This window comes from Bombus vosnesenskii, unplaced genomic scaffold, assembly GCF_011952255.1.
Source record: "Bombus vosnesenskii isolate JDL3184/JDL3185 unplaced genomic scaffold, Bvos_JDL3184-5_v1.1 scf7180000013270, whole genome shotgun sequence".
Taxonomy (NCBI): domain Eukaryota; kingdom Metazoa; phylum Arthropoda; class Insecta; order Hymenoptera; family Apidae; genus Bombus; species Bombus vosnesenskii.
The window spans coordinates 2715212-2736987 of NW_022882928.1; the positions used below are offsets into that span (position 1 = coordinate 2715212).

Here is a 21776-nt window from a genome sequence, read left to right on the forward strand (position 1 = left end):
GGCTTACATCGTTCTACCACGAAACTAGGTGACTTTAAAGTTTACTGGAAATAGTTTAGCGAAAGTGGATACAAGCATACCGGCTTCCATACGAGCTGGCGAGCCATCGGGCACAGTTTTGCCCTGGGACTTCGGCGTACTCTCGCTCATGCTTTTGCCGCGTCTTTGATCCTTCGAAGCTGAGTTAACGTAAACCGCCTCTTGCAATCGCCACCTAGACGTCTTCTCGTCTCCCTACGTTTACGACCTAGAACCCGCCTTCCCTTGGAATCCTTCGATCGTGTTTTGTTCGACGGCACCCCGTCTCCTTTCGCGCGACTGTCCTCTTCTCCCTTGTTCGAGGATTTTAGGCAGGTAACTAGGTATTTGGCACTTTGAATCGTTTCTCCTCGAACTCTCCACTAGTCACTTTAGTCGACGAATTCTTGCGAACCCTCTGGAGAACGGGTCGGACCACTTTCGAAATATTTGGCTTCTTCTCGAAAGAGTAATTTTATTCGGAGGAAAACGACGAAATGCACAAATCGGGGACGACGAGGCCAAGAGGAGTGACGGGTACACGCACGCCGGCCCCGGACGAGTCTCGCGGAGGGTGTGTTGTCTCAACGCTTCAGCCTCATCTTCCGCATCCCTCCTTCCGTAGCACACGAGCTTGGGTTACGCTTATCGTGTCGCGGTGTCACAAGGTCACGGGATCAGCGACGGGATCGGCTGGTCTAGATCGAAAGAGAGGAGCCGCACGCACGCAGCCAGTGCCGGCTGGTCGCTCGGTCGCGCACGCTCCTCTAATTAAACCACGCCGGAACGACGATCCCCGGAAGTGCGCGTCTGTGTTCGGGAGGATCGATCGTTCCGATTGCCACGGAAGCGCATCGACAGGTACACCACGCAACCGGGTGGATTTCTCTCTGTCTTTCTCTTTCTTCCTCTTTCTTTCTTTCTTTCTTTCCTTCTCCTTCTCCGTTCTCGGTCCTCGATAGAAACGTTTTTCTCGGTTGGTCAAATCGTGGAATACGGTTTTTCAAAAATATCCAGCGAGTAAAAGCTCGAGGGATGCTCTCGCGGTGGCTAACGGGAGAGAATTACGACGCAACGAAGACGAAGAGGGAATGGACGAGCAGCTAACTGTAGGTCACCACCCCTGGACGCTCGTCTTCCCCGTGGCTTAGATGCTGCGGAGTGCTGGAGCACCTTCGCCACCCTCTAGCCTGTTCCCCCTCTCTCCGTGTCTCTTCGCGACTCACTCGCGCTCCACCGCTCCCTCTATCTCTCCTTTTCTGTTCCACCCACTGACGGCGCTCCGGTCGTCGTCAGTCGGTCGGTCGGTCGGTCGGTCGGTCGATCTGTCGATCCGTCGTTGCGTCTGGTTCCGCTGTCAGCCACCGCGGCTGGATTCGTCTCGGGCGTGGAACGCGACCAAACTCTCGCTTCCGCCGATAGACGCGCACGACCACACGACCCACTACACGACCATTACGCGACCCACCACGGACCACACCATCGACAAGACTACGGCGACAACGAGGGTAGGTTTCCCTCGCGGAAAACGGGAAAACGTCGACTGAGACGCGGTTGAGGAGAGGACGTGGCCCGAGAGGGTTTACTCCAACGAACACTCCCGGCTTTTCCAGGCCTCCTCCTCTCCTCACCTCCTCGTTGCGCACGCTCCATCCGACTCCCTGTTCCTGCTTCCCCTCTCGTTTCCCTACCCTTTACCCTCCTCCGTTTCGCTCATCCCTCTCGCCCTCTCCTATCCTCTTCCTCGCTCTTCCTACCTCCGCTTCTCCTACCTCTCTCGTCCACCCTTTCGATCTTCTCCTTTTATCTCGTGACTCTCTTCCCTCTTGGTTCGCCACCCTCCGCTACCCCTCCGTTTCTTCTTTCCCAACCGACCCTCTATGTATATATCCGATCCCTTGCCCTCCCTCGAGTTGGCATCTTCTCTCGCCCTGCGTAGCGTCTACGCTTCTCCCAGCGTTTGTTAGTTCGCTCGCACTCGCGCGAGCCAGCCGCGACGCGACGCGTCCCGGGCGTTCTCAGCTTTTCCACCCTCGAAGCGCGCACGCGCGGCTGCAACCCCGGGGATGTCCTCCTTTCTCTCGCTGCGGGACTTTCTTTCTGTCTTTTTCGCTCCTGCAGCTTCGAAAGATAGAACGAGATCGAACGAACGTTGGACAAAGAGGCGAGGTAAGAGGGTGGTTGTATCCCCTTTTTCCTTCCGTCTCCTTCCTCTTTCCGTTCATCCTGTTTTTTCTCCTCGCTGTTTGGACCTTTTCGCCTTTCAGTAAGTTTATTTTTTCTTTTTTTTTTTTTTTGAAACTCCATGTTCAGACGCGAGAGCAACATATTTGTTGCGTGTTGATCGTTTCTCCTCTTTCCTCCTTCTTCTTGCTCCTACAGCGTTTCTTTCGCGTTGCTCCTTTCTTTATTTTATCTTTAAAAAACTTCTTCGTACTTTCAATTCCCTTACTTTTTCCAGTCCACGTGCGTATTTCGCTGCTATTCTCCCGGTGTTGCCGATTGGCCTCTCGATACTTCAACTTTCACACGTGCGTCGTTTGTCACAGCCATAGACCCGACGTGTCCCTTTGACTTTTATTTTACTCACCGCGTATGTAGGTGCGTGGGACTTGATTTTCCGGTCGCGAAACTCACCTACTGGTTTTACCTTATTTTCGCTCTCGGCTTCGCGTTGCTCCCATCCACCGTGCGTCTCTCTCCTCCTCTTTGTATTTGTTTTACTCGTTTTGTCATTCCCGTTTCCTCTTCCCGTCACGCGTCGAATCTTCCTAATTTTACTATCGAATATCTCGTTACCCTTTCCATCACCGTTTTTCTCTTCTTTCTTTTCCACATACGCGTAAGTTCTCCTCTGCTTTCTTACAAGCGCTTCTTAACTTTTCTTCTCCCTGTCTAATCCCTCTTCGCTTCGATCGACTTCTTTTTTCCATTTATTCCATATTTTCAGTTTGCCCTCTCCCTGCTAAAAAGTTTTCCATCTTTTCGTTTCGCCGTGTACATATACCTTCGAAGCTCATGCGAATCGTCTTCCGCCAGCCTGCAGGAATATTCCGGTTCGATTCACCGGCGTCGTTGAATATTTTAACCGTTGATCAATTTCGACTGTTCCGCAAGAAAGAAACCACCTACGCCGCAGCGAATTCTTGCTGCAATTTCTACAAACCGTTACTCGTCCTCCGATCGTCGCTTTTTCGGTTCAGTTTTTATTTTCCTTTCCTTTTTTCTTTACGAGTGTGCAAAGTTACAGGTTTTTTGACGAATGAACGATCGTGCAGGATATACGGAAGCTGTTACAGAGAAAATGACGCGTGAAAGGTTGGATATAGTTCTTCTTGTCACTGCTAGTTTTCCAGCTTCCACTTCCCCTACAACCGTTTGTCTTCCGTTTATCCTTTTTTGTCTCACTTTGGCTCCTCTTCTTGTTCATTCGTCAAACGCCAGACCGTTTTGTCGGTTGACACGAAATCGGACAACGCGACTTGTCTCTCGTAATTTCGGCGAAACAATCGGAGCCGCTGGATGCCAGCTCGAAAGCAGCGAGAATTTCTCTTTAAGCGGAATCCTCGTTCAGATCTGCCGCGGAAAATTGCCACGGTTGCTCTTCTTTTACTTCATTAATATCGTCCTTCGTACCAATTGCCTTTGTTCTTCTAGCTTTATTTATTTCTTTCTTTCTTCGATTATTTAATACTACTTGATTTATTTAATACTAACGGTTCTCGTTCCGATATTATAATATAAAGAATTACGTCGAATGTTAGTTACTTTCAGATCAAATGTCCACGGCCGTGAGCAGAGTCAGGAAACGGGCCAAAATAGTCAGCAATTCCATTTTCGTGCAACGAGGAAGGTAAATTTGCGACTTTGAGAATGTTATACGACGAGTTTAGAAAGAAAGCTGTTCGTTTCTAAAATTATCTTCGTTAATACCGATGTTCTATTTTAAATATTTCGAATGTTTTTCACCTCAAGTCCCAAGAAAAGGAACGCAAAGTTGTCTCGTTAAAATAAGTACGTCACATTGGTTTCTCGTCTTATCGTTCTTCCAGCACGACGAAATGGTCGGCGTTATCGCGTCTCGTGTTCGAGATTTTCTAGGTAAACGAGGATCGTTGTGGAACGCGCGAGGGGAATCGAACGCGAGCGAGCAGCGCGCAAAATTCCGCGCGATTTCTCCTGTTACAACACCATTTGAGCGACGCGGCTTAATGCGGCTCCAGGGGGAAAAAACTGCGCGTTATTTCCTACATAAAGCGCGATATTTATATCACGAAGCGTGTATGCGCGAACCAAAGCCGACAGCTTAAGCTCCGTATGAAACGACGTTCGATCGAACGTTCGTTCTCGTTTAACTCTCGTCGAAAATATGCTAGAAATTTAGTATTTCGATTGGTTTTCCCTTTTAACCGCTTCGATATTTATTTCGCCCCTTTCCCTCTTTTTATCCGTACTCGCTAATTTATATCTTGCTTTCAATTTCTAAACCGCGAAACAAAGACAGTGACAGTTGAATAGTCTGTATATTTCATTTGTTTAATTACTTAAATTAACTGTATATTTAAATAGAGATTAAATATTGGTAGTTCCGACCATTAAAGTCGTGAGACGATATTCGCCATTAATTTAACTGTCATTCTTAGAAACGATGATTTATATTGCAAGGCTGAAGATTCATCTTTCGTATCTTAAACTACAATTTCTCGCGAAATCACGACACCGATCGTTTTCCTTTTTCTTCGACCCATCGCTCTCCGCCAGCAAAAAGGATTGGCGTTTCAATTCGCCGGAAATTCGACAAATTCCGGCCGTTTTTTCACGCGCTAACGACACCGGACAGATTTATTCAGCCCGCACTGCAACTCGTTTCCGGATAAAAGTCCTTCCACTCTGACCTGCTGGACTATCTCCGAGATAGTCTCGCAAATTCTTTCCCTCAACGACGCTTCCTCGGCGTTCGTTCGCGATACTTTTTACGCTTCCGAAATCGTAACGATCTGTATGAAACGAGACTTCCTTAACACTAGATTTACCAGGCCTGGTTGAACGACCGGTTGCAATATTTAATATAAAATTGTACGTTCATTGTTATTTATCTCTATTCGTCTAATTTTAAAATTCATATATTATCTGATTAATCAATTTCTCAATTTTTGTTAATTTAAGAATTTACGTAAAATTAGACGAACAGAAGAAATGACGATTTTAAATTAAGTTTTGATTTTTTTGCAATTAATTGTTTTTTTCAACGATCGCGATTAAAGGTGGGAATGGAAAATACTCACTTTTTTCTTCGAGCGAGTAACGCCAGGAAAAAATATATCCGAAATTTTGTAAAGTTATGGAATTGTCAAAGGAGGAATTTTGGTCCCACCCTGAGAATTAGATATTGGGAAGATCGAACTGGTCTCTAGGGGTTGTTGCGGAAGACTCGAATCTTTCTCGAAGATCGCTCGTGGCACGACCACGGCCAAGTTTCCACGATCCTCTGTTCCACGTTTTTCGATCCACGTTTTCGATCCACGTTACCGAAATTCGAATAGCTAAATCCTTTACCGCGACCGAAGGAATTATTTCTCGATTCAACGAACGCACACAGCGAGACGAATCGTCTCTTTCATTGTGTCTCTGAAATTGGATCGTGAAAAATTGGGTTTCCTCGATACTCTGGCCATTTTGAAATGCTGCCAACGCGATCGTATCGGGCTAACAGGCAATAACGACGGGCGAGCGATGATCGTAAACGATGCAAAAAGCAGAGGATAATAAACCCTCGATCGTGGTTCGTTCGTTCCACTTGATAATTCACCTCGCACCCCGCTTGCCAGTCGTTTCACGATAGAAACTTTCGGCAAAGCTCGGTCAACAGCACGGTTTACAGTCGGTGAACTTTGCTTCAGCGCAACTGGATTCGTTGAAAAATCATCGAACTTAGCTCGCTTCGTCTCCAAGTTATCGCACCTATCTCCTGGATCGGGAAACAGTGACGAAAATTAAAACTGTCGCGAGAGAAACGCTTGCTTGGTGCGGTGAACCAAAAATTTACGCGGTTTGCGTGCGCAAGAAGTTTCACGTTTGGCAGAAAGTCAAAAGTATCGCGAGCAACGTTCTCTCGTTCGATGGTTTATTCGGATAAACTCGCGTAAGTACAATGCGTCGCGAATCAAATGGAATGGCCCTGGGCCAATAATTAATTCAGGATCGTGCAACGATCGTTTAATCTGTAACGCAATCTCGCGTCGTGTCGTCTCGCCAATTTTCCAAAGCAATCTGTCCGTTCAAACAAAGGCCTGTAAGTGGATCGAAATCATTCTCTATCCTCGATTCATTTCGTTCGTTTTATATTTTATTTTTATTTCTCCTCCGTAACAAATCGAACGTACGTGTTCGACAAAGTTTGAAAAATATATCGTCGACGACGAATACGATGAAAATATTCGACGAAATTCTTCTCCTTCGTTGCGTATAAATCATAAAGAGATATCCGAAGTATAAAAGGCAGAGAATAAACGAGAATTCGTCAACTGAATATACTATAATCCATATATTATGGAAAGCAGCGGTACGTACAATGGCAGCGACGTTAATCCGACTGGAAGGGAGAAACGGCGGTAATTAAGGCGTATCACCGGGCTGCATGGGTGGTGCAATCAAATGGCGCAGCCAAATCCCTCGGAAAATTGATAATAAATGGAGAACCGAGATCATTGTGGAGCATGGATCCGCGTGAAATTGTACAGCTTCGCCAATGTAAACGTCGAACACGATGCTAGCCTTCTGTGCTAGTAGTTTGCACTGATTAACTTCGTCAAGTTGTTCTCCCGGAGGGTCTTCAACTTGCAACAGCGGTTTAGCTCCGCTACTAATACAATCGCTAATCTTTAAACGATCCGTGCACGATGCTACAAACGTAATTGGATAAATTTATTGCTCCGCATACAGAAAACGTTCAAGAAAGGGACACATTGTCTCCAATCGGAAATATATTTCCAAACAGTAAAATAATTCTTCAAGCGTAAGATATTAAAAACTAATTCTCTGTCGATGAGTCGAACGAATCTATGCGAAATATCCTGTTTAAGTAGTCCAGCGTTTCCAATCGAAAATATCTTATTAAGAACGAAAGATTCTGTTTCTATCGAAATCACGCGCGAACTTTTCTTTTACCAAGAACGTAAGTAACGAAATAATTGTTTCTACAAACAGTAAAATAATTCTCCAAGCGTAAGATATTAAAAACTAATTCTCTACCGATGAGTCAAACGAACCTATGTAAAATATCCTTTTAAGGTTTAAGGAGTCCAGCGTTTCGACTTAAAAGCGTAGCCAACGACAAAATCGTCCTCGGAAATTACATAAATTTCCGTCTGATCCCCGAGCCGCACAATTTTTTCCAAAAGCTACGAAACAACAGAGAATGGCGGAACAACCGGTTCGCGATTCGGTTAATTGCGTTCCGGCTGTTTCGACGGAGGTTAATAGCAAAACGGCGAACGTACAAAGGAGCGGCACGATCAGGTAGCCAGTTGCGCTCGCCTCTTTCGTGGAGCAATTAGATTCAATTACAGGATCGCTCGACCGTAATTAGAACGACCCCGTGCTTTTCTACTCGCCGCCGTTGCGTTTATCTCCGCAAGTTCCGCGAATCGACGCCGCGTCGGGACGCTCGGCGCCTCGCCAGACAATTTGCGATGGGAGCTTCGACGAACCCGGTCGTGCAAACTTGCTTTTTCAATTTTCTTCCTTTCTTCTTCCCTCTTCCTTCCTTTCTTTTTAACGTCTGCCCTCTTTTTCTAACAAAATACAAACGTAGGCGTTGGAACAGAAAAGAAAACGAATTTCGAAAAGGTCAAACGTGCAACAGTGTCGGATAGCAATAAATTGGTGTATCGCTGAACCTCCGCTCGCTTTCTCTGCGAATCATTTTAATTTTAATTGCACGGACACTCGTCACGCTGGCTTTTTCGTTGCGCGATCGCCTTTGACGAAGCTTAGCCTTGTCCCCTTTGTGCTCCGTGTTGAATTCGCTCCGGGGTATACCCGCCAACGGAGTTTTAAATATCTTGAAGTAATTTCGCTAGACTAAGTACCTCTTTGCAGCTTCGATAATTATAATCAACCTCCTTTCGTTGCGTATGCACCTACGTAGATGGTCTACTCGAACGTCTGTCGATCTGCAAACACGTTTAGACGCGTCTCTTCATCGTCAATTCTTAACGTACTATCATTAACCGCTCCCAACAATCGGTTACTTGTTTGCGTCAAATATTTTTATGTCACGTGGTAATTCAAAATCATCGCGGCAGAATACGAACCTCTCGTCACCCCCTTGGCGCGAGAAGAAATAATCTTCGACTTTCCGCGTCATCGAGATTCTTCCAAATGCCCTGAACAATCTCCTGCAGCCCCGTAATTAATCAGCCCTTCAACTACGTTCCGAAAAAGACATCGATCCCATTGGAAACGTGAAACCTGTCAACGACATCCCTCGATTCTGCGTTCGGTTCCACCTTCCTCCCTGAGGAGACTTGGTTCCATCGTTCTCGGAAAGTCGATGTCACAGAATGCAGAAGCTGGACGCTTTTAAATTCGATTAGAAAACAAGCCAACAAGCTTTGACTCGGCCGAGCCTACGGATTGACGCAACTTACTCCTCGGGAGAGGCAGGAAAAAAATACCCGGCGCGGCGAGGGTGTGCCGCGAGGTAGGAGAGGGCTGAAAGTAGGCCAGTGGGTGATCGGTCCACCCTGAGTCTCTCCACGCTTGCGTAACGTAACGTTTCCCGGCTTTTACGTCATCGTACAGTCCAATGACGTCACTGCCGACCACCACGCACCACCTCACCAACCCTGGTCCGCCGGAAACACGGGGTTGGTGCATGGCGCCACGAGTCGAGCGATGCCTGCTTTTGCTCCCGGAGGAGCCAACCTACCGTCCAACGGGTTCCCCACAGAATTCTTATGCGAGAAATTGAAAAATGAGCGCGACGGGAGTGGCAGGTTTTTTCGCACGAGGAACGCCGACACGACGACGCGATGACGAAAATGAATCGTCGTTCGCTCTTACGGTACTTCGAGTGCACCTTTCATTCTGGATTCTTCGTGGCGCGATCGAGAGTTTTTGATTGGAACAGGTCGTGGTTTTAATTCGCGAATAAATCTTTTCGTCGTTCGTACAAAATTTGTACAAAATATTTTGATACTTGGCGAAGCTCGTCGATGTTTTCTGGGCTTCCGGTTATGTTCGGTTAAAATTCGTAATTTAAAATACCTAGCGATATACGTACGTACGTAATTACGGTTGCAAGCGGAAGGTTGACGCGATCTTTAAGAATCTTCCTCTTTAAAATTCTCGCATTTTGTTCGGATTTTTCTTCGTACTTATGCAAAGAGTAAAAAGAGGAGAGGCTGGTGTTAAAACGCGAGAGTCCGCCGTGCGAAAGAAATTCGCGAGAGCCATTAGCCGGGACATGGAATCGTGGACGCGGTATTACGGAGGGAAAATACAGCGATACGTATACGTTCGATGTCCGCTTGCAAATAACGTGGACGCGGCTCGTACAACGTCCCTTTGTTCGGTGCTTCCGCGCGCTCGTCCATCGAGGTCGGAAAGTTTATTTTACTTCTCTAGCGATCTTCGTTTTTCACTTCTATTCACTTCGCTTTTACGTATTATTATTACAAAATCTTCTATGTAGTTGAAAGATCTTCCATCTCTGAACGTAATTTACCTTTAACGCGGGTAATTTATTGTCCCTTGAATTTTACGTTAAACTTTTTTAAATGACGGTGAAACGGTCCTCCTGTTCGATGAAACCAGACCAAAATCGCGAAGACGTAAAAGTTTGAAAGTTAACGACGAAAACTATCACACAATTCCTGGACGCGATACATTTGCTTCATACACAGTTCCTACAGCGTTTTAACACTACGGCGCAAATTACTACAACTGGCGTCTTATTAAAAATCTGGCTGAACGATATAATCTGTCGTACAATTTCCAGCCTATAATTTGCCATTCAGAACGCGACCTTGCACCGCAAATGACGTACTACGTGTAGCTTAGTCATCGTAATCATCGTTCGTGCGAGCAAGAAATTTATAGTATGGAACGTTACGGTTTTAGGGAATATGTGTGACGCGATAAATCCAATCCTAGGGGTTGCGAGATTTCTCGAGATTTCAACATACGCGAAGGGGAAGATGTAAGTCCGTAGGCATTTGAAAAATTCTCTAAAACTCAGGAGCAACGCCGGAAGGTGGCGGTTAGCAAGCAACCCTCATCTTCGCGTATTCAAGCTCCATTAAACCTGACACCAGAAGCTCCGTTGCCCCGGGCTATGGACCCGGGATAAGAACCCCCTCGAATTCCTCTTATCTGGGTCAAAGATATGTGCTCTATCGCCTGTATATATGTATATCTATATACACGTACGGTGTGCATCCTGCACGATAAACATCGTTGACACGGATCATCCGTGCAGACTTTTCATGCCGGTCCATTCGTTTCCGATAATGCACTGACCGAGCCATTTGCAAAAGCGTCAACCGATTCGCGAGAGACGATATGCGCCAACTGTTAACCGTTTGCTTTTTCCATTTGCCGCTTTGCTGCAATTTAGTCATTTACCATCGTACTTTGAGTTCGTTGAAAGTGAATTTCCGAGGTACGATGATTTCTTGATGTAAACTTGCGGATTCTCAATTGTTTCTAGTTCAATGGGTTTTCTAGTTGAATTCCGCGTAGGGTAGAACCTGGATTCTCAAGTTTCAATGACTCGTCGGTCCCACCTAGCAGGTTTCCAATTTCTTTTTATCCCGGCGTAGTCTCGTTTTATCCTCACGTAGCCTCTGATCCGAGCATTTCGAATTTTCGTTTCGTTTGATCGTAACGCTCGTACAGTCGAGTCCCAGGACCTTTAAAATCTGAACTTGCAACGTTTACGTTTATTTTATTTCCAGCACTTGCTGCCTACAGCTCACAGATTGTTTAATTTCCCTCTGATTATTTGCACATTCAGATCCAAACATCTCTAGTATCCGAGCTTGCGCCATCTTATCATCTCACAGACCTCTCGAAATTTGTCGTTTATTTTGCTTGCAAAGTCCAGAAATTTCTTGGCTCGAGTTTCAGCTTCGTTTTCGCTACGACGTGAAACAAGTTCCTAGCTCGCCTATCCAAATTCTTGCTCAGGATATTAAGTACGAAACAAGGAACGGTTCTCGAATAAATAGTCGCGACTCGATGAGTCCAACCTGTTTCTGGGAAATTTCCGGTCTGTCAGTACGGAAATTCAGTGCGGTGCACTCGCTCATCGATGTTTTCCGCTCGAGCAAATAAACTCGGCCGATTTTCGCGTTTCCTCCCGTTCGCCGATGCCGCTACGTCCACAATTTCAAGCGTGCAGTTTAATTCCGTAAACAGTTTCGTCTCGCGACCCATTAACCCGAAGCGTGCTAATGTATGGTAAATATTTAATAGCAGCTGAAACCGGTAAATAATTTCACGAGAACGAGGTTCGATAGTTGTTGCTTGGCCGCAGCTACCGACGCGGCGGACATCGTTTTCCTCTTTCCACTCTGTTTGTCTCTGGCATTTCTGTTATTTGCACGTTACTCCAAGATATCGTTAATCGATCTGTATTTTTCGATCGCACACCACGATGCAAAGACGAGAAAATAGACGCAGGCTGTTAGGACGGATGCGTATACTATCTTTATACAATTTAATTATATAATTGAATTAATAATCTCTGCTGTTAGAATTCATTCACGTCCGTCAATTTTATCGAAACAATGCAGAACTTTGGTGATTCTAATTCGATTTTAATTCTACAGGAACTGTAGACCAATTGCAAGACGAAACTGGAGCAAATTGGAAAGCTAAGGAATCGAGTTTGCGATATTCTTCTGCAATTTTCGACAGTGGAAAGTAGCTTCGAAATTAGAATAAGAATTTATCCTTACGGAGCTAATTTAATCGACCGAGTTGTCGCGAGCTGGCCTGTCTTCCAACAAAGTTTCTTCGAGAGATCGTCCCTTAAAGCAGTCGCCGGACTCGCGAGAGTTTCAAACTGACCTTTCGCCACAACGTAATTATAACGTTCGTTCGGTCTTTAGAATGCGATTACACGACGATCGAGGGGAATTTCGTCGGTTGAAAGCCGGTTATAAGCGCGCTTTTGGAAAATGTCAGTCCATTGTGATGCAACGTTCAACCGTCGAATCGAATTTGCATAAAGTTTTCAAAGCTACGTTAGCTGAAATGCAATTTGTATTCCTCGGTTCGGTGGACGAGGAATTAATTCAACGCGGCAGATGCTTCAAGAATAGATCCAACATAGCGATTCTTCCGAGTTAAACGTCGTTCGAGTTGCGGCTTGCGTTGCAAATACAAAGAGGATGGAGGCAGCTCAAATCGCTTCGGATTGAAATCGCGAGTTACCAATAGTTCGAATAATCTTGATGTTTATGTTCTGAAATTTCGGTTTACTTCTATAGAAAAGTCATATTCTCGTCTTGGAAGATGCTGTACTTTCGAAGCGTGTCTGACAGAAACATTTCGAACAACTCGAGTAGAAGAACAAATTTGAACGAATAAATCCATCAGGACTTCGACTAGATTTAACGCTGTGACATCTGTGATCGTTATTAACGAGGAAACGGAGTTAACTGGATGTACATATTTCTATTAAAACGCACCGATCTGCTCTAAACTTTGCGAGACTTCGATCTTTATGCAACGAAGGAATTGAGAGTTTACGTAAAGCGACGAAGTTTTACAGGAAGCTTCGCGTAACTAATTGCGACACTTGAGATCGTACATACACAAACGGACCAAGGTTTACAGAATTAAAACAAATCTTTACATAGAACGTCGAAAACTTCTCACAGTTTCGGTCATTTCCGTTTAATTTCGTCTCAACGTGGAAAATGTTGGACAAATTAGCGAAAAGGAAATCGCGTCGATTCGAAGGTGTTCAAAGTTAATCGATAATCATCTGGCGGTATACGTGCGCGCAGGAAATCCACGTCCCGGCAGTTCTCCGCCTGAAATAACCGTCGATCCGTGACCTTAACCCTATCCACTTCATCGCGCGCGTGAAATGTCGCCGAACCGCTTTGATATAGCGCGCAGCCGAGTCTCGGATGTCTGTAAGTCTGCCAAAAGCCGTAGCTTCTATCTATCATCGCACTCTACGCGACGACAATGCCAATAAACGCCACTCGACGCAAGAGTAGGTCAGGATTTCGCAGCGAGATACGTCGATCGAGAGTTCGTCGACGCGATCGCGAATCGGTTTCAACGCCTGTTGTCTCGTTAGCCGCGTATCCGCCTCTGGTTTCCCACTGCCGGTCTTAGTTCGATTCCCAGGCTTTCCCTACCCAACGTTTCCGGTTTCGACGTCGACCGTAGATTTTCAGGTTTACTGCGTGTTCTTACGACGGAGCATCGTAGGATTTGGATCATTCGGAGTTTGATGACGAAGGATATTGGGCTTAGGAGGGCTTAGCTGGAAGATGCAAGGAAGAATAAAGATCGCGGACTAGGAGAAGAAATAGGGAGGGAACGAATAAAAATAAAAACCATGGAGTATGACGTGACTTGCGGAAATTTAGTTTCGACGATAAGAATATGTTAAGTCGGTGAATAAAATATATTATTTGTTAAATTAAATTCTCGAATTTATCCTTCCGAGATTCAATAAACACAGAGATAAAGCGCTATCCCAGGATCACCATCTTTTACACGCGAGCTTAAAGCTCCGATCTTGAAACCCTCGTCCTTATGTTCTACTCTATTATTACGCTTCTATCGCTCCTCCAAGGCGTCCGTAAATAAAGTAGCTACTAGCATAAAGGCAACCGTAAAAAATTGCACAACTCTCGGTGAGATCTCAAAGAGAGACATTAACACGATCATTCGAGAGACGCGTAATGATCCATTGGGCTGACGAATTTTTTCGAAAATTCGCTGTTACATCGGAGGAAAAATATCTTTTTCCTCGAAGTAACATTACCTTCCAGTTCACGTACGCGTTGTCCGAGCAGGCCAGCATAAAGGTAGAGTTTCACGGGTCACGACAACGAAATACGAATGATCCAGCGTAACGAGATACGGAGCCAGATAGTCGTTTCCGTCCACCTTCCATTAGCGAGCCGCCACTCGATGAATAAACCCGCGTTTAATCCAATTCTTTCAAAAGCGAGCGCGCTTTTGTTTGCCAACCCACTTTCGTGGTTTAGCGACACAGTTGTGTATCGTAACATATTGAACGATGAAAAATGCATGTTTCGTTAGGGGGGGGGACGAACGAGGAAATTGAAGTCTCAAGGTTAATTTTCCAGCTTGGAAAGGAGAGTGTGCCGCGTAATAGAACGGGCATTTGTGGATCAGACGGTGATCTATACGGTGTCTAATCCTTGACGTACCAAGAAAGAACGATCGACGTCTTTTCCTTAAGAAGATCTTTTTTAAGAACTCTGCGAATTGTTTTATCGTTGCGTTAATTTGTGTTGCCGTACTTTTTTCGCAAAGACGACTCCCTCGAATTTGGTGATAGCCACGTTACGATTATCGTCGTGGCTTAACCTACAGATACTGAGAGACTTTTCTCTTCTCTATTAACATCTTTTCAACAGGATTAACAGCAAGAGGCACGATGAAAGAAAATATCTTGCGGACTCGTCCCTTTCCTTGTCGCAGCATGCGTCGCCGCGGCGCCATCGGATGGGAGATATTTAACGAAATTAGAGTGTAATAAAACGCCCTCAATTAGAGATGATCCTATTCGATGGATCAGAACCACTTTTGCGCGGTCGCGGGTGCGGTTATGAGAAACTTCCCCGGAAGACTATTCGATAGACGCACGTTCTCCCTCTCCCCTCTCTTTCTCTCCCTCTTCCGTATTTCGCGTGTTTCAACCCCTTGTCTCTCCATTATTTTTCTCTAACGTCCGCCTCCGCTTTAAAACTACTACTTCAACTAGCTGTTTTTCTTCCGTTTCCTTTCTACTTTCATATTTCATCCCATTCATCTTCCTGCTTCTTCCGTTTCTTTCTTCTCTAATTCTACCCGTTCCACCGAGCTTCTTTCGCAAATTTGTCATCCTCCTGATCGTGGTCCAGCTCGGGACGTCCCTACCCTCGATCCGACCCCCGATTCTTCACTCTATCGCCTCTTTCCCCATCTTCCTCCCACCTTTTTCTTATCTTCGGCCAACGTACGGCCGACGCGATCCTTTTATCCTCGTCCACAGGCTGTCCCTTTCTCGTCCCTATCAGTCAGAGCCTCCCTTTCTCTGCTTCTCTTCTCTGTCCCTGTTTCTCGTCTCTCTCGATTCATCGCGATTTCGTCCGGCGTTCTCGTCTCGTTCCAGGCCGGATCGATAGAGCGGAGTCTGCGTCTCCAATCCGCGCGTATATACCCGTGTACTTTATTATCATGCGGTGCACCCGGTATATTCCCCGGATACACGGTACTCCGATGCGAACCGCGCCCGTTTTTCAGCCGGGAACGACAACCCCTCTGACAGAACATGTCGGCCAGCCTGCCGGAAACCACCGCGTCACCGGAAGGATACCGCCGCGCGCTGGGGTAACCTGCCTGTCTCGCCATTCCACTCGTTGGATTATAATTAATTATGTTCGATTCGTTGGTAATTGGGCCGAGGGGGATTGATTATTCATTTTCCTCTCGTGCTTTAGCGATCTTCATATTTTGATAATTAAGCACATTCTGATTATTAGCGTTCGTTTTGTACCCTGGAATGTTTAGAATTATTCTTGGAAAATTCTTTCTATACGGATCGACAGAAAGTACTAAAAATTGTATTGCGATTGATTGTAAAATTGTACTGTAATTGTTTCAACGTTCCGTTATCGATATCGTATTACCATGTTCGGTTTAACTAGGGAATTTGCCTGCAACGAAAATCGAGGAAGGGGACAATCTCCGCTAGAAGATGCGACAACAGTTAAATAGCACAGTGAATACCTGCATTAAGTGTACAAAACACTAGATAAATACAGGTATTTCCTTTTGCTAATTCCAGCCAATGTAGCCCGAGTTTGTTCTACTTTAATTACCAGTGCAATTTTACCTCTAATTAACAAATGTGCTATCAACATCTCCATTTGCCATTCCGTCTTTTTTCTAGCAACGTTACGCTACTATGTAACTTTTTATAGAAAAGCCTTTGAAATTCTTGCGGTACTTGACAAATTTTACGCGAGACTGGGAAATCGATTTTGCGTGGAGGGGATCGAGGCAATTCAACATTCCAATTACACGGACTCGGACTTGTCGGCTGACGAAAACTTAATTGCGATCGCGCACCACTGAAACAGGACCAAAGAGCTACGTGAAATCGTCTGATCGGGGCCAGAATCTCTGCAGATGTAATTCCACCTCCGTTTTCGATTCTTTCGCACGGAAGTAATAACCTCGTCTCACGGGAGCGTAGCGAGCGCGTGATTCCGTGTAAGAAAGTTTCCCTCGGTTCACCTACATAATTTTCTCGTATCCAAATTGATGGATCGGCTTGGCAACTACGATCGGACGAGGACCGAAGTTGCGAATCTTTCGAATTCAAAGTTTCTTGACTCCTGAACTTTGCTTCTCGTTGGCGTTTATTTTTTTATTTTCAATACCCGCGAGCAATGTTTCATAAAAATTCGCGATCTAATCACAACATCTCGTGGATTGTAATCTCCGTCTCCTTTAACACTAGAACTACCACACCAATTAAATTGACTGGTTTTACAATTTTATTATAAAATTCCTACTTCGTGTTATATCTTTTTCCGCAATGATGTAATACTTTCGCAACGATAACTAAAAGAATAATACGATGAATTTTCTTTTCTTTTCTATGTATTCAAACTGAAAATAATTTTGTATCCAGGCTACTTATATCAATATCAGTCAAAACGACTGGTATTGGTATAAATGTAAAAGGGTCCTGCAATGTGTTTATCGAAGCCCAATTAACCAATTTCCTCGTTTTGTATAACTTCCCACATGGTTTTAAAATTTTTACTGCGTAGCATTCGATATGATGATATCAGTTATCAGGAAAATTCCGGATCGATCACTAGATCGCTAGATGCTAACATTAAAAATACCACAGCGGTCGAAATGACTGGTTCTACAATTTTTAAAAATGTGCCTCGTTTAGGGATGACGGTCCCAAATGGATTAATAATACCAAAAATGTACTACATAACATGGAATTCCTTCTGTAAGAAAGTAATAAATCAATAAATATAAAAAATTCTATTATTACGTATTTTTTAAAGATCAGTCATTTTAATGACTGTATATAAATAGCCTTGATACAAAATTATTTTGAGCTTGAATATTTTGAGTTTGGTAGAAATAGCTTCGTGTTAATTATCTAATGTAGTTCTAATGTTAAAATAAAAAGTTGAACAGAAAGATGTTATCTAATATTCCTCAACTACTATTTCATACGTGTACGACTATCTCCCTGCCTTTCGTATTTTCAATTACGTCAGGCTCTATATTATGTTGACCAAACTATAACATTCGTCCTACATTCCGTAGCTTCCTTGATTTCCTCAAGATCTCGTCCGATCAATCAACGGATACTAGGAGCAATCAGAGAAACTGTATGGGCATTCGTGCGCGAATAGATTCCTAGTGAGGCACAATATGCGCACACAGGCCATCGTGCACGCTGACCCAACACGTTTTAACAACGATCGATCCTGTGTATAGATCGCGGCCTGCAGTCGAATATTCGGTTCACCAGAGACACGCTGTGAGATCAATGCTGCTTGTGATTCAGGGACACAATTATTCGAATTAGAGATTGGCCGTGCTGTTTGCGTCAAACATGCTATTAAGTATCCTCGAATGGCGACTCGACACGGCAATCGAGTGATCCATTCGATCGGCATTGTATATAGTCAAACGACTCTGCTAAGGCGTACGAAGCGTTCTAACCGATAGAATAAAATCGATCAAAAACAGAATCGTGGTTCGATCGCAGAGTTTTGATAGTAAAATCCATGTTATATATTCCTTAATTGCAATGAAATGCGGGCACGTAACTAGAACCGCTTCTGTAGCATCACAGACAATAACTGTGTCGAGAAATTGGTTCGGACGAATGTCATGTGGTCCAGAAAGGGCCATATAACGCGCCAATTCTCTTCAAAGTTATTACTTGTAAAGTTATCGAAGTAGTTCTAGCTACGCGTCACTCTGTATCGAGAGTATAGCGATTAGATTTTTAAAATCTCACGTGGAGAGCACTGTCTTTGTATCGGAATTTCGCTTTGATCTCGAAGACTTTCTTCGTTCTTCCACAAAAAGATCTCGATCGGATCGATAAACGTTAAACGTATCGACTCTTACACAGGTTACCGATCGTCGCCAAATTTCCTCGTGATTCTTTCTTCTCCTCAGCGACGTTTCTCGCTCACCGTTATTCTTCTACCGCTTTTTCCATACATATCTCGTCACAACTAAGAAACGTCTTCGCAGTTGCACTAATCATCGATCTTGTCAAAATGATCGAACGAGAATGCGGTTCGTTAAAGAGGGAAAACGACGGATAGAGAGGAAGAAGTTGACGGAGAAGGAATTAAGGTTCGAACGATCGATCGAGACAAAGTCGATAGAATTAGAAGGATTAATCGATAGAGGACTGTGGGTAGGGGCAGGGGAGTATAGTAATTTATATCGGGCTTGCACCTTAATAATGGCGTCTCCTCGATTTTGCACGACCAATCGATCATCGATAATTGGTTGCCGCTCGATCGACACCGCTCGTCTACCGACGATTAACTTTTTTATTTCTTCCGCGACCGCGTTTCTATTCGAGTTAAACGCTCGAACGGCTTCGCCTGCCGGCCTATTAACGAGAATCGAACTCAAGGCGCGCTTCCATTGTCCTCCCGTTGACGTTAAGACCGGGGAGGATCGCTGGAAAGGTCGAGGGCCTCGTAGTTCGTCGACGTCGCAGCTGCTTCAACAGTTGCACGGAAACTTGTAAGAAATTTTCAAAGAAAAAATGTTCTTCCTCTTTCTCTTTCCTTTCTAGAAAGTAATTTATAAAAGAAAAAAAAATGATACCTATAAACTGGACAGATAAGGAGATCGTTTAGAGGTTGATACACGTTCGTATTACGCTCGTTGACATTCGTTCGTGGAACCACCGGAACGTTCGACCAATTTTTACAATTCTCGATTAGGATGACACGCGGTATCACGTATTTATCGCGTGTCAACGTTTGATGGATACGGATCTATTTTTAATACGAAACGTATCTATGCAGGACGAAAACGAATATAGAACGGATAGTTCACCTGGCCAGACGTACAGCTTTCTCACGATTCGGATATGCATATCTATATACAGGGTGGTTCACAAGTAAGGCAAACTCGGCTCCAGGCGAACCATCAAATTCTTGCCACGTTAAAGTGCAATTTATGGCAGCTGGTTTCACGCGTGATAAAATTTCGATGGTCGGCCAAAATTGTTGACGATCCTAACAAAATATTTTCTACAAATATCCGAATGGCCTGTCTGAAACAAACGGTGGTTACGAAAGTAAAGTGTCATTAAAATCAGAAGAGTTGAACGTTGATTTCTTAGAAACGTTTGACCCAGTTTTTTTCAATCGTCCAGTAACCACGTGTATCGAGAGAACGACTCGCGGGGAGCTTACTTTTCGTCAAAGTTGTCTCGTAAGAAGGCGAATTGATTATCGATTTTCGTTTATCGAGCCTGGTCATGCGCGAATCTTCATTCGTCTTCCGTCAACGGACTTCCGGTCGAAACGCGCGTCACGTGGGCCCGATTGCCAGCTACGTTCGATTCGACGAAGCTCACCCGTGCCGTGGGATGTTCGCAAATACTCGACACATTCCAATGAGGACGCCGATTTCATTGAATCGGAGACAATGAACCGGCGCTTGATTTACCCTTCGATCTTCAAATTAAACGCAGCGTTGAGAAATTACGATGGCAGACGAAGATCGCACGAGCGTTTATCACTCGGACAATTTTAACCGTTTTAAACGAGAAACAAATATTCAATCCTGAAATTTCACCGGATATTTTAAGGTTACCGATAAAATAGTAAAAGGAAATATACCATTGTCGATTACGGAAGTACTATAAGCATTTAAAATACCTTCGAATCCATCACGCGACTCAAACTTTCCCAATCGAGTAAAAACAATAGTTGGAAACTTGGAAGAAAATACGTGTCCCAAACACGTCGACCGCTGGTTTGAAGAAGCGCGAATCCTCATCAAGGGCCCCCTGCGACAGACAATGCTCGTTTCAACTTTGACAGTAAATCCTACATTGTTTTTCTTAACCTTCCTCGTTCCTGATGGCGTTGAAACTCGGTCGACGCTGGAAAGGGGTCGCCATTGGCCCTCAATTCCCCGCGAAAACGTCGCAACTCGCGACATCAACGCCCTTCGAGAAATTTCCACCCTATCCGCGCCACGTCGATCGGAGTAAATCCACCGATGATTTCATTATTGCCGCGATTCACGTTAACTCTGCTTCGACGTTGAGGCTTGGCGATGATCGTCGAATCGACAGGAGCTATTCCCAAAGGATTTACGACTGTTTGTTTTTAGAATCGTTTGCATAGATGATAGCGAGCGTTACCGAATCATAGCTATCGAAAGTGTCGGAATATCGAAATATCATGTTCCTTCGTGGAACAGAAAGAGCGTTTAAAATCCTTGCACGCTTCTTTTCGTTGTGGAAAGTGCGCGTTTGGCGATGATAGAAAACGAATCGTAGATCCGTGAAAAGGGAAACTTGCCAGGCTGTGTACTTAATGCATAATTCATTGGCTGCTGCTTCAACTTCCATTGATTTGCCGAGGTGGCAGGGTCGCGACCGAATGAAACTGGGTTGCAAAGTCGCAGAATCGCCGAGAGCAACCGCGGCGATGATTCTCCTGTGGTCGCGCACCCACCTCCCCGGAAACAAAAACGACCGACCGCGATATATCGTGGCACTCTGAGAAGTGGCATTCGCGAAACATCTGCCGTCGCTACGAATTTAATCTTCTGTGGCTGGCAAACGTAAACGAGAAACGCTCGGGACAGTTTAAGCCCCAGCTTTACGTCTGTCTATTAACTTGTTTCCCTTTATTCTTCCTGCGTCGCAGCAAAACTTCCGAAGCTAAAGTTCTCGGTCGAATTTTTCAACGGAATTTCTTTTGTATCGAGAATTTACGTTTACGGCGTATTCTGCGATGACACGGTTCGCGGATATCGCGTCGGAGACTTTGTACTTCCGCTCCATCTCACCAAAAGCTGCCATTCTTGCGTATCTGGCATACGCCCTTTGGTATCGTTCGATATTCCAGATATTTGAAGATCGCTTTCGTTCCACGACATTTACAAAATACATATTATATTTCGTTGTATCCTCGGTCGTGATTTTCTTTCTATGCTTGTAACACTTTCCTTGCTTCGCTATAACGTCATTCGTTGTTCGTTTTATTGGTGGAATATTTCTCAAGGTCCTTGCGTTGTTATTTTCACAATTGAAATCCCCTGTGAATGTCCCAAAGCTGTGTGCTCTCATCGCTGAAATTTCTTTCCGCCGTTCTAGTGCCATTTTCTCGTTTGCCGTTGGAATTTTTCCACGCCCTTGCATCTCTTTCTTTCTTTCCTTCTTCCTTATTAATGGAATTTCATTTCTAATGCTCTTGCCCTGCTTTGCTTTTTATCGCCGGAATTCCTCCATTTTC

The 21776-nt window shown here is 44.7% G+C and overlaps 1 protein-coding gene and 1 long non-coding RNA gene across 8 annotated transcripts in view; one reads left to right on the forward strand and one right to left on the reverse strand.

Moving 5' to 3' along the window:
• LOC117230974 (solute carrier family 12 member 4) overlaps window positions 1–21776 on the reverse strand; it is a 97504-nt gene that overhangs the window by 26995 nt on the left and 48733 nt on the right. The window contains exon 1 of one of the 7 annotated variants that reach the window (XM_033488967.1): window positions 81–1638. The exons of the other annotated variants lie outside the window; for them this stretch is intronic. Within the exon in view, the coding sequence (XP_033344858.1) occupies window positions 81–150 (70 nt within the window). The 5' untranslated portion in view covers window positions 151–1638. Of the gene's footprint in view, window positions 1–80; window positions 1639–21776 lie in introns of those variants that run through there. 7 annotated transcript variants of the gene reach the window in all.
• LOC117230977 lies at window positions 1390–16580 on the forward strand. The gene is made up of 3 exons (XR_004492892.1): window positions 1390–1526; window positions 15529–15615; window positions 15933–16580. It is a non-coding gene; the product is annotated as an uncharacterized LOC117230977 (long non-coding RNA).